This window comes from Babylonia areolata, chromosome 9 (assembly GCF_041734735.1).
Source record: "Babylonia areolata isolate BAREFJ2019XMU chromosome 9, ASM4173473v1, whole genome shotgun sequence".
In the NCBI taxonomy this organism is placed as follows: domain Eukaryota; kingdom Metazoa; phylum Mollusca; class Gastropoda; order Neogastropoda; family Buccinidae; genus Babylonia; species Babylonia areolata.
The window spans coordinates 41,672,641-41,689,311 of NC_134884.1; the positions used below are offsets into that span (position 1 = coordinate 41,672,641).

General features: G+C 41.2%; 1 protein-coding gene across 2 annotated transcripts in view; it reads right to left on the reverse strand.

Moving 5' to 3' along the window:
* Window positions 1–841: 841 nt before the first annotated feature.
* LOC143285456 (serine/threonine-protein phosphatase 4 regulatory subunit 1-like) overlaps window positions 842–16,671 on the reverse strand; it is a 53,507-nt gene continuing 37,677 nt past the window's right edge. The window contains exons 14-21 of one of the 2 annotated variants that reach the window (XM_076592752.1): window positions 15,490–15,675; window positions 13,943–14,104; window positions 13,386–13,486; window positions 12,328–12,448; window positions 10,291–10,406; window positions 9,284–9,444; window positions 8,333–8,484; window positions 842–7,412 (exon numbers count right to left, since the gene is read on the reverse strand). In XM_076592752.1, the coding sequence (XP_076448867.1) occupies window positions 7,401–7,412; window positions 8,333–8,484; window positions 9,284–9,444; window positions 10,291–10,406; window positions 12,328–12,448; window positions 13,386–13,486; window positions 13,943–14,104; window positions 15,490–15,675 (1,011 nt within the window). In that variant the 3' untranslated portion in view covers window positions 842–7,400. Of the gene's footprint in view, window positions 7,416–8,332; window positions 8,485–9,283; window positions 9,445–10,290; window positions 10,407–12,327; window positions 12,449–13,385; window positions 13,487–13,942; window positions 14,105–15,489; window positions 15,676–16,671 lie in introns of both variants that reach the window. The other variant, XM_076592751.1, reaches the window with a different exon arrangement.

Sequence of the window (16,671 nt, forward strand, 5' to 3'; positions counted from 1 at the left end):
TTTTTATTTCTTTTTATCACATATTTATCTGTGTGAAATTCAGGCTGCTCTCCCCAGGGAGAGCATGTTGTTACACTACAGCGCCATCCATATTTTTTTTGAATTTTGCCAGGAAGACCCCTTTTGTTACATGGGTTCTTTTACCTGCGCTAAGTGCATGCCGCACACGGGACCTCGGTTTATCATCTCATCCGAACGACTAGCGTCCAGACCACCACTCAGTGTCTAGTGGAGGGGGAGAAAATATCAGTGGCCGAGCCGTGATCAAACCAGCACGCCGATTCTCTTGCTTCCTACACGGATGCATTACCTCAAGGCCATCACTCCACTATCCCTGATCAGAGACCAAGGTCTGAGCACTTTACAAACGGGGGTTCATTAGCACAACAGGCTGCCTACCTGGGTACAGCAGACTGATGGCTGCCACTGGACACTCATCATTCTTTTCCTACGTCATTCAAATTTCAGGCACGCATACATCCACACTCCTTCACGAGTATAACCCTTTTGTTTATTTGCCACGCCTTGTAGGCAGCCATACGTTTTCAGGGGGTGTGCATGCTGGGTGTTCTTGTTTTCATAGCCGACTGAATGTCGGCAGGGATTACAGGATCTTTAATGAGCATATTTTATCTTCTGTGTGCGTATACACACTTTGGGTTCAGGCACAAGCAGGTCAGCACAGCACATATGTTGACCTGGGAAAATCTCCACCCTATACCCACCAGACACTGTCACTGAGATTGGAACCCTCAGACAAACCATTCGGCTATTGTGCCCGTCACACCCCCCCCCCTATATCCCCTCCATCCTTGGCTTTCTCAGAATCACACAAACCCAATTTTTCTTTTGGTGATTTTATTAACACAAAGTAGATACCATCATCATGATCCATACAGACTGAGACTGCATGTTTGCCATCATATTTGATCACAATGCATTTGCTCTGCTGTCTATTGGAGCTACCATAAACACCATTTCTAAAATTCTGCCCCATGCTATCCAAAGGCAGAAAACCTTGCAGAAATGGGTGGGTTTTTTTCTGTTTGCACTTAATGTTACAGAACCTTTGAAACCAATGGTGAAGGTGAGGTTAAGTCACTGGAATAACCCATATCCTGGTTAAATTTTCATTTTTTGTTCTTGTTGGAAAGATCTTGGCGGTGAACTGGTGGTGTCCATGGACTGGACTGCAAAACATCACACTGCCCTGTATCAAATGCTGGAAAATACCCACATAGGAAATAAAGCAAACCTACAATTCCTGCAATTTTTCTTCCCTCCCAACCTAAAGTCACACTATAAAACTGGAATAAGAAAACAATGCCCTAAAATGCCGACATTCGTCACTGTCAGCAGCTAACTAAACACAGCAGAACCATAATGGTTTAATTTCAATACCCCCATTACCTACCGCAAACATGACAGGTAGGGAAAGGATTTTATCATTTCAGAAACGGGAAGAACACATACAGGAGGAATACAAATTGGTGGTCCCCAAGACATTTTAGGGCCTGCGTTCTGTATGTTCCCAGAACTTATTTGAGAGTTACTATCCACAACCACCAAGAAGGAAAAAAGTCATTAAAAAAAAGCCAAAATAAAACAAACAACAAAAACTCCCCAACAAATTAACCTTACAACCAGGCTCTACCACCTGTGAACAGAATTTCCGAGTTCATGTTTAAATCCTTTCACATACATCATTGGTTCTTTAACTGTTATCAAAAAAAAAAAAAAAAGTACCCGTCATGTCTAACAGTTTGGCGCATGACTACCCGTCATGTGTTAAATATGTCAAATGGCTTCCACCAGCAAAAGCATAATCATTATTTACACAGTACCAAATAAATGATCATGCAATGCAGCCCCTAGCCTGCTGGTGATGTACAAGAGGTGTGATCAAATACAAACAAAGCAGCTTGGCTCACTGTGTGGTCCCGTATAATTGTTCCCAACTAAATGCCCAAGACCAAAAGAAAATCAGCATATTGTTGCAATATGAGAAGCATATAGGGTTATATTAAAGATACTTCACCTTTTCAACAAACCAATAACCACACAGGACAGTTTCACCAATCTTTGCAAGATTCTTAAGACTGCATTAACAAAAAGCATTGATATTTTAAATGAATAAAATAAAACAACATTGGGCAGGTCTTCACATAAACAACTCTAACTCATTAAAAAGCCTTGTCATACCCATTATACTGATGAGTAAAAGTGAGAAGCAATCCAAACTTGACAGTTCCAAAAATGTTCAGTATATGGAAAAGCATAAGCTAAATCCATTCATGCAATACCTGTGTGTGGACAGGAATACTGGACTGAACTTGTGAATCATAACATTTTTCTCCTGTGGGGGGAAAAAAAAAAAAAAAAAGCTCTTGAAAGCTTCAGCAATGACCCAGCTGACTGCAAGGGCACATCTTACAATTTCTGTTTTCTATCCCTAAAACAAAAAATGCCCCAACAGTCAACATCCTGAGGATTTCCCCTGCTTTACTGGCTCTGTCATTGTGTGGTGGTGGGGAGAAAGATGAAGAGGTGGTTATAAATAAATCGCTCTGCTTAAATGCCCCCGTTTTGGCCTCAAAAGAAAATCATTTATCCCTTTTTTTTTTTCAAGCAAAATCATGGAATAACATTAATACTGATGATCACATCCTTCAAACGACAACAGTGTGAACACCTGAAGAACAGGGAAGGGGAAGATCCATGCACACAAATACAAACTGAAACCCGTTATCAAGATTTCCAGAAAGCACAGCACTTCCACAGCTGAAAAGGCACTTTGCACAAGAACAATACATTTATTCAAATTTTATCACATCTGTTGGGGTGACAACTTTGTTCTGCAGATAATTTTGCCTTCTTGAGCAGAGTTCTCACTGGTATTGACCCTGTGTAAAATGCCCCATTAAAGACTTGGTGACAGGTCTACCAGATTTCCAAAATGTACGAGGTACACACAAAAATGGAAACGAAGGTCAAATGGATATATCATCTTTGCGGTCCAAAGCTGATTTTTTTTTTTTTTTTTTTCTAATCAAGATAAAGTTATGTCCAAAACAAATACACCAAAGAAAGGAAATAAAAATACAGGCATCCTGAAATCTGATCAGGTGCAAGCTGGAACAGACACTTGATAAACTGACCCTGAAATATGTGTACATTAACTGCCAATCTTGTACTCTTTTTAGCATATACCTCGGGACAAAAATGTACCATGCTAGTAAATTGTTACCCACACAAGCTGACAACCTTCTCAACTGAACTGATTCCCACCACTGACTGCACCACTTGTTGACAGCATTACCAGGTCAACTTACTGTCAATGTCTAACACTGGTGATCACCCCCCCCCCCCCACCCCCCCTAAAACTTTCAACCCAGCAGCTGTGTTCTGATCAGAGCAACTCACAGCAAATCAACTAGCCAGACACTGTGACTAACATTGGTGGTATATTGCATATACAGTCAACAACAAAGGGAGTATCACAGTTGATCTGAGGCCTGCCGAGATGAACTCAAGTGCTGCTATGTACACAGATGCCTCGAACCAGCGACGCCTGCAAACCAGGTCCCTATAAATAATTTTGTACATTATTTTTACACATCACCTTGGTTCATCACCTTTCTACAGTAAAACAGGACTTGGACATGGGGTGGGGCAACCAATCTGGTTAATTTTTTTAAGCGAATATAAACGAGCACAGCAATAATTCAGCTGAATTAACATGACACACCACAATGATAGGAAGACAAAAGTGGGGCAAGACGGCAGCAGCTTCAGAACCAACTGGTCCAACCACAGCAAGGGATCAGCCAGCCCCTCTGGTGACAGCATGTCACACCACACATCAATTACCCAATAAATGTGCTATTATATTCATTTTGTGTGAAAGAATGAGTACAATTACAAAGAGGGCACGGTGTTAGGTGGTTTAAAATGCAACATTCGCAGGTGAGAATACATGTTATGAAATTACGGGTGGCTAAATCAATTCTTAATTGAATATGGGGATTACAAAAATTTAACCTGATTTTGGATAATTGGAGAGCACTGATGCGCAACTGACATGACAACCCACCTACTTTGTTTTGAAAACCTGAACAATCATCTTTTTCAGGCAAACTAATTATGATCAACTGACATTTTCGTATGGGTGCACTTTGAAACTGTGAGAATTACCCCAGGTTTCAAAACGCTGACCCAAGAAAGAGGACTGAGTAGATCACAAAACAAAAGGAGACAAGGTGTTCCATGAGTTGATGTACAATGTGTAATTAAATGAAAATTTCAAACTCCCAAACGGTGCGCACAATAAACCAACCAGTGCATTCGGCAAACGAAAAGCTCAAAAGAATTTAATCCCTTTACTACACAAAAAGCTCCAAGAATCAAATCCCTTACGTTTCTTAAGAAAAAGCTCAAGGAAATAAACCCTTTCAAATACTGAACTCTTTTCCAACAAAATTAAAAACCAAGCAATACCCACTGTTCAGAACAATTTTAATGAACTGAAAAATAATAATTTTGCTGAATTCAGAACATTTTTGTGAATCGGAAAGAACATAATTTCAGGAAAAAATGGGCACTTATTAAATACCAGATTTTCCTTTTCCTAGGCTGCTCAGGGAATTGGCTGGTTGTAACTTATCAGTGCATCACTGGGAAATTTTGCCATTTGTTTTTAATCCAGCAGGATGTTTTTCAGTGGTGCCAATGCGTGATGGGATGCAGGCAGTGCTGTCACACTGCATCAACTTGACTTCATAAAGGAAATTTTCAATGTCCAGCACTACAGTCCCCCTTGCTTCTTTTGGAACAAGCTCCTAAAGCTGTGGGCTCTTGCAGAATGTATGTGGGGAGAAGGGGCACAACAAAACTTATCCAGCCTGGAAAGGGTTCCACAAACTTGAAACAACCCGACAGAATTGGCCAAAGGAATTATCTGTCAGCACTGAAGGGAAAGCAAGGAGACGCGCTGACTGGCCCAGCAGACAAATGTTCAGAGAAACGTCTTCATCCTGTGTTGGTTGTGTCTTAGTACAATGTTTGCTGTGAAATTTGGCCAACAGAACAAGTCCATAGGCCTAGTTTGCATCACTAATCCCGACATGGAACAGTATAACTGACACCTCACAGTACATTATTCAGCCAAGACAGGACACTCAACCCTAAGCTCTAACACAGCTCATGAACCAGTTGACAAACTACACACAGGAAATATCTTCCATGCAGCAGGCAACTGCAGGCAGCAAGAGGCCTAAAGACCAGCTAGCTGTTATGGATATTGATGGTCACCACCTTTGCCAACCCAGCTCTCCATTAACAGGGTCAGCAACTCCAGTTACCTGACGACAGCAGGTTCATTTCTTCTTCAGTCTGAATACAATTGTGACAAAATTACTTACTTTATCTAAATGTATTTGTGAATGACTGTCAAGTATGTCAAGAAGTGTTTACAGGTTGTTTTTTTCCCCCAATACATACAATAAGAAAAAAGAAGCTATTTTGTGTGTGTGACTGCATGTAGGTTTTGTGAGAAATACACAGCATGAACAAATGCCTTTTGTGTACACATATGCCGGACAGAAAAAACAAAAACAGAAGGCCTAGACACGCATAACAGAAATTTATATTCAACTACAAAAGCCATCAGAACAATAAACAGAAAAACAAAAGACAAGAGAAGTATCAGGGAACCACAACGGACATGTGGGGGTCGCAGAAAAATGGCACAGGGGGAAGTGAAGATGGTCAGAACATCAGAATTTCAGCTGTCCTCCCGATCTTTTGACTTATCAGATACACTAATGCAACTGGTATCGTTTTTACATCCGTCACTCCTCCCCTTCCCTGTGATTTGTCACCATCCGATTACGGTTTAGCCACAAACACGAGTGCATGGGTGATAATGCAATGCATTATCAGGATAGCATTTCAGCACTTGTTCCAAATGGTGCTAGCACACATTCAGAATGGAAGCAAAAGTGCATTCTGCAACCCCCCACCCCACCCTCCCTCCAAATTTGTGTATGCACAGCAGTAATATTGCCAATTCTCGATGGATGCACCCCACCCTGTCTGTATTCATCCTACTCAACAGTGATGCAGTGAAGAACTACCTCAACACCTGAACAACTAGCAAATTAAAGCTTCAAGCCTCACACAACCTGGCAGCAGCTAAGACACATGCACGCACACCATGCGTATCATCACAGCAGCTCTTTAATCGGACAGCAATACAGAAAAAGGTAAAATATCAAGTGACATCAGTACACAGAAGAAATGCAAAGCAAAGTAATTCATTGTTTTGTGGATAACAGAAAGGCAGATATCCCCTTCAAAAAACATTGCATAGTTGTATGCACTGGGCTGCACGCTGCCAACAAGCGACGTGTGCTCCAACAGGGTGCTTCTATCACATACAGGTGAAAGTTGTACACATGGCAAACATCATGCAATATGCTGATTATATTTCATCCAACTTAAACTGTTCCTAGATAAAATGTGATGCATCATAAACACAGACTAGTCTATTCCATAGAACATAGAATACAGATTCCCTCTTGAAAGCAGTTGTTATTATCAAGCAATATTCAACATTTTAGGTTGAATGATATATATTTGTAATTTTCCTCACTCCAATCAGTGAAGGGCTGACCAGTTCATGGTTAAGGACCACAGAGGAGAAGATGAAAAGACCAGGTTTTCTTAGCTGGCAAAGCTTTCAACCCATGTTACTAACAGTCCCCAAAATTAGAAACAAAATCCATCACTAGAACATTCCACGAAGTAAATGAACATATGCTGAACTAAGGTAATAAATGATGAAACAGGGACTGACCAACAAAGGAAACATAAACTGAACTGTTTGCTGGGAAAAAAACGGTTGTAAAAAAACCTGCTTTAACTGTGTATGTTATTAAATCCTGTTTCCCTTTTCCTGAAAACATAACCAAATCATCAACTTTACAAACACTGCAAGAATTTCTCTCGATATAAAAAAACTCAACATAAAATAGTGCATTTCCTGCTTTATTTCTACTTTTTTTTCTATCAGAACCTTACACTTATTTGTACCAACTACAATGACTGAATTTAGAAAGCCGCACAGCAACATTCAGTTCATAGAAAACCATCAACAATGTCAAACACTGACAATGTCAATGCACAAATCTATGAAAAATAAATCCACCATGAAACAATGGACACGGACGTTTCCATAACAAAGCATATATGTCTCTCTCATATCACATGTGAATGACCAGTAACTTTCACACACACACGACACAGCCAACAGATGTAAAAACTGCCGCATTATCGCACAGGTCTTGTGGATTTGTTTACTTTGCAATCGAACATCTGTCCAGCAATGCTGTACTGCTCAGCTATACAGGCACCTGCTGGAAAGAAACAGAAAATGATCTGTAACAATCACGTATCAACTTGTGAAAGTCAACACAGACAAGGAACTGTATGTATTGTATTACCACACACCATCTAAATAGATAAGGTACAAGGTATTTGGTTGTCTTTGACAAAGTATTAACCACTTGATACAGATTCTTTCTGTAATACTCAATATGCTCACAGATGTGCACCACACAATTAGGGAGAATGGACAAGTCATAAGTACTTTCCTCATAAAACAACAAAAAAACAAAAAAAAACAGTCACTGAAAAACCATCACATTCTTCCAACATATCGATGCTGTAACAGTTCTCAACAACCAAGAAGCAGTTAGAAAGGAAATTTTCTTCCTAAAATTACGTTTAAATAACATACTTAACATGACCCACTAGTGCAGACTCTAGCAGGAGTCTGACATTCCTGTCCTGTGCAAACTAATACCTGCCTATGCATGGAAAACGGAAGTAGCTTGGGCTGATAACCTCCCAGAAGTAGGTAACCTCCCCTTTTTTAAACTCCCAAATCAATCTATTCAGGTACTGTGACCAGCACAACAGCTGAGGAGTCATGGGTTTGAATCCCAGTTGTAGCATCTGAAACATTAAGGGTGGAGAGATTTTTCCAACTCCCAGGGTCCACTGATGTACAGACCTACTACTGCTTGAACTCCATGTGGAAACACATGGGGAAGATCAAATATGCATGATCATGATCCCATAATTCAGGTCAGTATTTGGTGGGTTATGGAAACACAAACATACCCAGCATATACAATCAATTAAAACTGAATTTTGCAGCCTATCTGGTGAGGTAAAATTGGTCACTCATTTCAGTCCACTGGCAGATATAAGTGAAGGTGGGAGAAGTAGCCTGCAAAAAAAGCAGGAGGAAGAGAAAGTGGCTACTGACTGTGTCGTAAGCGTGAGGGATGCCGGTGCAGATATCTGTGTCTGGCTGCTGACTGGAGAAGAAACGCACATCACGGTCCTTGTCTGTCTGCAGGGCCTGCAGCACACTGACCAGCTCCTCATGACACGGGTTTTGGGAAGATGTGAAGTAGTCTGTCCAAAAAAGCACCACTGAAAATCAAATTCTATCAAACCATGTTGCTAATACCCCAGATTACTCCCAAGGACAACACACCAGACTTCAACCTACAGAAGAACAAATCCTATCCAGTTTTGTTGCTTATAACCCAGATGAATGCAAAGGAATCACAAAGTCATGGCACATCTCCTTCAACGCATTAGATTAAAAATCTCTCTTACATGTCATTCACTGACATAAAGGATACTGTGGAAATCATACATAAGAGCGAATGCTGTCCAAGAACTACCCCATGCAGTGAGGGACTTCAATAAGTTTTTCTTCTAAATTTAGGGTCAGGCACAAAGAAAATTTTCTTCTAAAAATTACGCTTATGTAACATATTTACCGTGACCCACTAATGCAGACTCTGGCAGGAGTCTGATTCCTGTCCTGTGCAAACTACTACCCACCTATGCAGAGAAAACAATAACCTCCCGAAGTAGGTTACCTCCCCTTTGCATCCTTGAATTGCGTTGATTTATATCAGACTCAATCTCCTGTAAAATTCCATTCCCTTGAAAAGAGTGTATCCATATGGATAACCACCAGCTTCATGTCCCCAACAATGTCCCTAATGTCAACTAACAAGGACAGGTGAGCAAGGCTAAAGCTGTAAGGATACAATACCAGACAGCAATACAGTGTTGAGCAATACAATACCACCACCCTTCACGATTTACACCAATGTTTTTCGAATATCAAATAACATTAAAAAAGGGAGAAAAACACTACTATGGGAGAAAAACAACAACAAAATAAAGCCAAACTGACCAAACGGTATGATGCACTGTGCCAAGACCCTAGCCACAGCCAGGCGGACGTTAGGAATGCTGTCACGCCCCAGAGCCAGCACACTGGGCAGAAGGAGCTCTGCGAACACTGGGGGTGGTAAAGCGTTCTCCCTCAGCACCCCGTGACACAGCTGACAGAATCTGAAACACAGCAATCACTCTTTTCTGCCTGATATGGATAACTGATAAATAAGACCCCTGCCGGAGTCTGCACTAATGGGTCACGGTCAAGTACGTTTAATTAATAACGCTTAAAATCTGAGGCCTTTACAAACGTGGAACCATTTCCACAACAGCCAGGCTTCAGTCACACACGTGCACATTTGCAGTGACATTATACCAGGGACAAATCTTGAGTTCTTTTACGTGCATGAAAAGCATGCTACACATGGGACTTCAGTTCATCCACTCATCTGACAAGGTCACTAACTTCAACTTCTACCATTCTGCTCTGTATGCACCACACTGTTCACTGACAACCATCAATCGTCATCAGTGTTGCTTGTAGCCCAACCCACCACATAGGCCCAAAACTGGGATGAAAAGGTTTCAGTCAGAAATCAACCAATCAATTCAATGGGAAACACATCACTTAAATAAATGCATGCAAATTTTCAAACAGAATGATGTTTGATGGCAACACAAATAGCCAGTTTTTACAACTTGCGTTTCATTGTTAGGAAGGTAAACTGACAAAATTACTTTCAACAGCTAAGTTAGACTTGTGCTAGAGATACCCACTTCCGAACAATGTTAAGGACTTCATTCTGCTATCACCGCTTTCAAACACTGGAGTGATGAAATCAAAGTGACCATCAGAAAGTAACTGAACAGTGCAGCTGAACTGTACGTTAAAAATGATGAATTAAATAAGTAAGCCCACACTAAACTTCATGGTCATTAGCCCTGTTTTCATGCACTACGGGTAACTACCCCTGCCTTCCCACCCCTAACACACTTCTGCCTTCCCTGTGTTGCCACACTCACATCTGTCGGCCTGACCACTTGGCGCTCAGGGCAAACTGGTCAATCAGGTCACAGCAGATCATCTGCAGCAGCTTGTCTTCATTGTCATCATTCACCCTCCTCAGTACAGCACTCATCTGAACACAGACACAAACAGGGGAGTGAGCGAGTGAACAAGTGCGTGCGTGCATACGCACACGTGTTTGTGTATCTTCATCACTTGTAAGCATGTATCAAGGTGACCATACTAAAAACAGCATAAAACCAACATACAACAGTCATGACTTTCTATTTATGTCACTGGCACAGGAATTCTGACACATCCACATTACTTTCTATTTTTGGAACTGGCTCAAGAATTTGGACACACCAACATTTACAATTATGACTCCCCTTTAATTTTTCACCTGTTAGAATCAATGCTCAGATTTTAGATACTGCATTTGACAAAATGATAGAATAAGGTCACTGGGGCCAGTTTCTGTTTTGATACAATTCATTAGAAACTGAACTGATTTAACTTCACACAGTGCATTATTTATGGCCAACTGTCAAACGATGTTTTCAAACAATAAAAGCTTCTGCTGCAACTTTCACTAAGATTTGTGACATTTACTCATGTCTCCATGATGGCAGTAGCTAGACATCCAGGATGGATATTATTGTTATCAACATCTACCACACCACCTGACTTGGTTTCTCTTCCAGTTTTGCTTACCGAGAAAATGCCAGTGTGTAAGTTTACATGCATATGCAGACTAAAACAAATACATTTACATAGAAGTCAAGCAAGGGTTGCAAATGTTAAAGACTTCTTTTCCTTTTCCATCCAAATGTATACAATTCGGCTGTCCTCAGAAACAAAGTGGTGATGTCTGTCTCTCTTCATTGGAGGAGTCAGAGTGGTGCATGACAGTGTTTCATCACTGGACATGGTACTTTACACACCTCCCACTGTATATTCTTACATACATAATAAACTGGAATCATACCCATGCTAGTCTGCTGCACCTGTGGGTCAAGGTATAGTATGTGTAACTCTTTTGTGCGTGCGTGCGTGTGCGTGTGTGCTGCTTTTGGTTCTTTCCGTCTGAAACATTATCACTGTGATCCCAGTTGTCATATAAAAAAAATAAATAAATAAATAAAAATAAGTGCCTTAGATTTCAAGACACGTTCAAATTCTGACAAACTCCAAACTTTTACACACCGTGAACATTACATGGCTAGAAACATGATATGCCAAGCTAAGAAGAACCAATCAGAATCCTGTTGGCAAAGAGTCTAAGGAAATGGACTGGACTCCCATGCCCTTGGTAATCCTCCAAGGCAAACCCTTCAATGGAAACAAAAATGTTGACTGATCAAAGCAGACGAGGAGGTGGTGCAGAACACAATGGAAGTCAGCTGGATGGACATCAACCCAAATGGAGAGGACAGTCCAGAACAATCCAATGGGGATGTTTCGTTATGGCCCTACGCTCTTCAGACAGCGCACAGAACCAAGTGAAGCAAACCACAACACTTTCCAGTCAAAATGTACACAACTTGACTGTCCTCAGAAACATAAAGTGGTGATGTCTGTCTCTCCTCAGTGAAGGAGTCAGAGTGGTGCATGACAGTGTCTCATCATCGGACATAGTGCTTTATGTACCTCTCCCACCAACTAAGCTTGCTTCAAAACCACTCATACATATAGAGATTACATCTAGGTATTTGTTATTTCAGTTCTTTTATTTTCATAACCTATGCATTACCAAATATGCAATCACCGTGCCCACCATCATATGTAATTCTAAGAAAGTGTCAGACAAAAAAAAGAGCCAACATGGCATTTATGCGAACAAAGAACAAACTTACATCAAAGCAAACACATGGGTGGGACTGACTTATACTGATAGTTTCTGGCCAAGACTGAAGGGCAACTTCACTGAAGCGTATGTCTTAATACCAGAACAATGGTAAAATGACCATTCAGGAATCTGTGGAATACAAAATTATTTCCACTCACACACCAGCTAAATTGTAGAAGAATAAAAAATATACATAAAAACTCACCAAGACATAGGATTCCGTTCTGACTTCAGACACCTTGTCCATAGCCAGAGCCACAGCCAGTGGACATATGTGATGTATGATGGAATGTGCATCAAACAGTTCACACAGCAGGGTCAGTTGCCTGCAACACCAAACAGTCATCTGGTAAAGCCTGTTGCTCTCTGTGGACACCTGGAGGTGCATATTCAGTTGAATGCCTTAACCATTATACACCGAACCCACCCAATAGCGGCTTGCAGTGTAACACCCGAACCTGACCGGTACTGCCGGCTAAATACATGCTTACTAGGGGTGCAGCCATTGTTGTTTACATAAACAAGACTCTCGCGAGATTCACTGCACTTTTTCGGCACTTCCTGCCGTGCATTTTGCACTTTTCAGAGTCCTATTTGCTTGAATTTTGACAAAGCTGCGAATTTTTAAAGTTGCAAGACGAGTTCAATGATTGCCGAGAGCTTCTGTGTAATCTGAATGATGATTCTGAAGATGACTTTGAACCGTTTTAATGATTTTTGCATGAGAATCTTGTAAAAATCGATTGAACTCAGTGACCTAGATACTGACCGACCGAGGTTTGCTGACAATGAGAGTGAATTATTTTTAGCCCGATCACCAAATTGAGCTATATAATTATGTGACCTGGTTGAAGACATAATTTGACAAAAAAACAAGAACGCCAGAGAATCAACAGACAGAAAGAAAATACAAAAAAACTTAGCCGTATGAAGCTCAGGAACAGGAGTCAAGATGGCTGCCGGGAAAAAGAGGGTGCCAGTCAGGGGGGCAAAGGGGAGGTTACCTACTTCCAGGAGGTTATCAGCCGTAGCTACTTTCGTTTTCTCCGCATAAGTGGATAGTAGTTTACACCATTTATACTTCCAGTTTGTAGAAAAACAGACTCAAAATGGACCAATAACTACTTTGTGCTTTAGGGCAGGGACTTTGTGCAAATTGTCTAAACAAACATCTTACAATGGCAATGCATTGGCAGCAACAGCGGCAGTTTGACATGGTACAGAATAGATGCAATCTAATCCAAACAAGAGAATGGTACTTACTCTGCCAGTTCCTTCCTGAATCGCCAGTTGCGGTGATTGTCAGTCTTCATGAAGTCGCTCAGTTTGCCAAGGTACTGCTGTCTCACTCCCGGGCGAAGCAACTGTTAGTACATCCGTGAAAACATAAGAGATATATATAGAGAAAATGAGACATATAGGTTTGTATATGATCATATAAATGTACCACAACAGGACATGACAGATTCCAAGACAGAGGAACAATCAGTCACTCCAACACTATCGTCCACAACACATCTTATCATGGGTGATCACAGCCTGGCATCCAGAGGTAGTTGGATCAAAATTAGAGAATTAAATCCCAACACTGTGTTGAACAACCCCTCTTATCCATAACCTCCAAAAACTGGAGGAAAAAATACTAAAAAACAAATAAAAAAAACTATTTCACAATACTGTGTTACTATTATAGATCATTAAGTTTCAATGTAGAAAAACAAAATAGTGTGGAAATATACGCATAAATTTCTTTAAAATAAATTAACTTACACTATATCAAAAACAAATAAAACAACAAAATAGGTCAATCAAGGTCTTACCCTAAGAAAATCTGCTAGATGTTTCAAGACTCCGATCCGAACTTCATCCAGGTCTTTGATAAAGCCGTCGAAGACTGGCAGGAGGTCACGATGCGTTATCTCCTCTCCCTCAATCAGCGCCATTTCATGGATGGAGAAAGCCAGCGTCCGTCGTACTTTCCACTGGGCAAAATCACAAGTAACAAGGAGCAAATCTTTCCACACTGATACCTTCCTATTCAATGTGGTACATTACTTTTCTGCACTTTGGTAGAAATTTAAATAATACAATTGGATTCTGGTTTGATCAAATTATGTATTTAACTTTGTGCAATCCTATTTGCTTAAAAACCTAACCAGGGTATTACCTATCCTGTTCTTAAGACTCAAAACCAATGTACTTTCAGCTTACATCTGTCAGCCCTTTAATAATTATGGGTATAAAGCAGCAGTGTGTGAAAATGGAATGGCTGCCGGAAAAAGAGGGCGCTAGTCAGGGGTGGCAAAGGGGAGGTTACCTACTTCTGGGAGGTTATCGGCCGTAGCTACTTTCATTTTCTCCACATATGCGGATAGTAGTTTGCGCAGGACAGGAATGTCAGACCCCTGCCGGAGTCTGCACTAGTGGGTCACGGTTAAGTATGTGTGATTAAATGGATGTAAAGAATGGTAATTTTATTACTCAATGTTTGCAGTAACAATGATCTGTTATCAATAACACGTTAAAGCAGTCAGAGAAATACGAAAAAAAACTTAGCCGTATGAAGGGCACAGGATCAGGAGTCAAGATGGTTACTGGAAAAAGAGGAAGCTAGTCAGGGATACAAAGGGGAGGTAACCTACTTCCAGAAGGTTATCGACCATAGCTACTTTCGTTTTCTCCGCATAGGCGGATAGTAGTTTGCACAGGACAGGAATCGGACTCCCTGCCGGAGTCTGCACTAGTGGGTCATGGTAAAGTATGTGTAGTTAAAAACATGTTAAAGCAGAGTGGTAAATTGTACTCCAATATTACAGTAACAATGTTAATAACGTTAAACAACTGAACATTCATCTCAGGGTTCTGGGTTCCATCCCAGTCAAGACTCTTGATGGGTTTAGGGAATGGATATATCCAGTCTCCCAGGTCAGCATTTATGCAGACCTGTGAGTGCCTGAACCTCTTTCATGTGTATATCCATGCAGAATTCCTAATTATGGGTCCCATGGATTATAGAAACAAAAACAAACCCAGCAAGCACACCCCACAAAAAGCAAATTGAACACAACATGGCTGGGTTAAAAACTGTCATCCACGTAAAAGCTGACTTGTACATGTGAGAGTTGCAGCCCATATACACAAAACACATACACCACACACACAGCCAGGCCCCTGCAGCAGTGGCACATTCACTGATGACTGCAGTCCAACAGTTGAAAAAACAAAACAAAAAAAGCTTAGGACAGAATGAGAAAGAATGAACTTTCCACAAAAGCATCCAATCTATCATGTCTCAAGACAGAGAGAGAGAGAGAGAGAGAGAGGATTTTCAGTCCAAAAAGCATCCAATCTGTCATGATAGTCTCACCTGCATGGCCTGGGATAGGGTTTCGTACAGGTGCTTGATGCAGTGCCAGTTCTGCCGGCCCAGGGTGTAGGCCACAGCTGGCAGGTTGTAGGCACAGTGGCGGGTGATCTCTGTGTCCACAGTCTGGGCACGCGATGGCTCCACCATGCCCAGGTAGTTCTCCAGCAACGACTGTGGTATAATGTCCTGAGAACACAAAGACTTGGGGAATAATGGCCTGGCAACACAGCGACTGTGGTATAATGTGCTGACAACACAACTTGGGAATAATGGCCTGGCAACACAACTGGTATGATGTCCTGACAACACAACGACTGAGGAATAATGTCCTGACAACACAGCAACAACTAAGAGATAATATCCTAACACAGCAACAACTAAGGGATAATGACCTGACAACTCGGCAACAACTGTGGGATAATGTCCTGACATCACAGCAATGACTAGGGGGTAATGTCCTGACAACAATGACTGGAGGATAATGTCCTGACACCACAATAGGTCCAATCACACCCATGGCATTCACAGAATGTTTTCTAAGCTCATCTTAGTAAAGTAGTTCCCGTTAAAAAGCACAAGATTATTTGCAAATTTTTGTTCTTTCTCACAATCCATACTTAAAGAATGAAAAGAAGAAAAGTTGAAAAGAATACCCCTCCCAACCATGCGCCATAATTTTAGATCGATTGGCGAAATGAGCTAAGTGAGTTTGTGACCTGATACAAGTCTTCGTCAGATACAAAACATGCGTCAAAGAATCAATAGACAGAAATACATATGAGGAGCACAGGACCAGGAGTCAAGATGGCTGCTGGAAAAAGAGGAAGCCAGACAGGGATACAGAGGGGAGGTTACCTACTTCCAGGAGGTTACTGGCCGTAGCTACTTTCATTTTCTCCGCATAGGCGGATAGTAGTTTGCAAAGGACAGGAATCGGACTCACTGCTGGAGTCTGCACTAGTGGGTCATGGTAGAGTATGCGTAGTGAAAACTGACATGTAGGTTTTTCTTTTCTTTCTCAAAATACATGTTCAGATGAACGACTTCAAAGCATGAAAAGATTAACTGGCGGCATCCAATGTTTTGATCTAAACTTAGCTCCAACCAACACCACATAATACTCCATACTGTTAACGAAAGCACTTAACTCATGACCCCTGAACCTGCCTCTCGCCAACATCC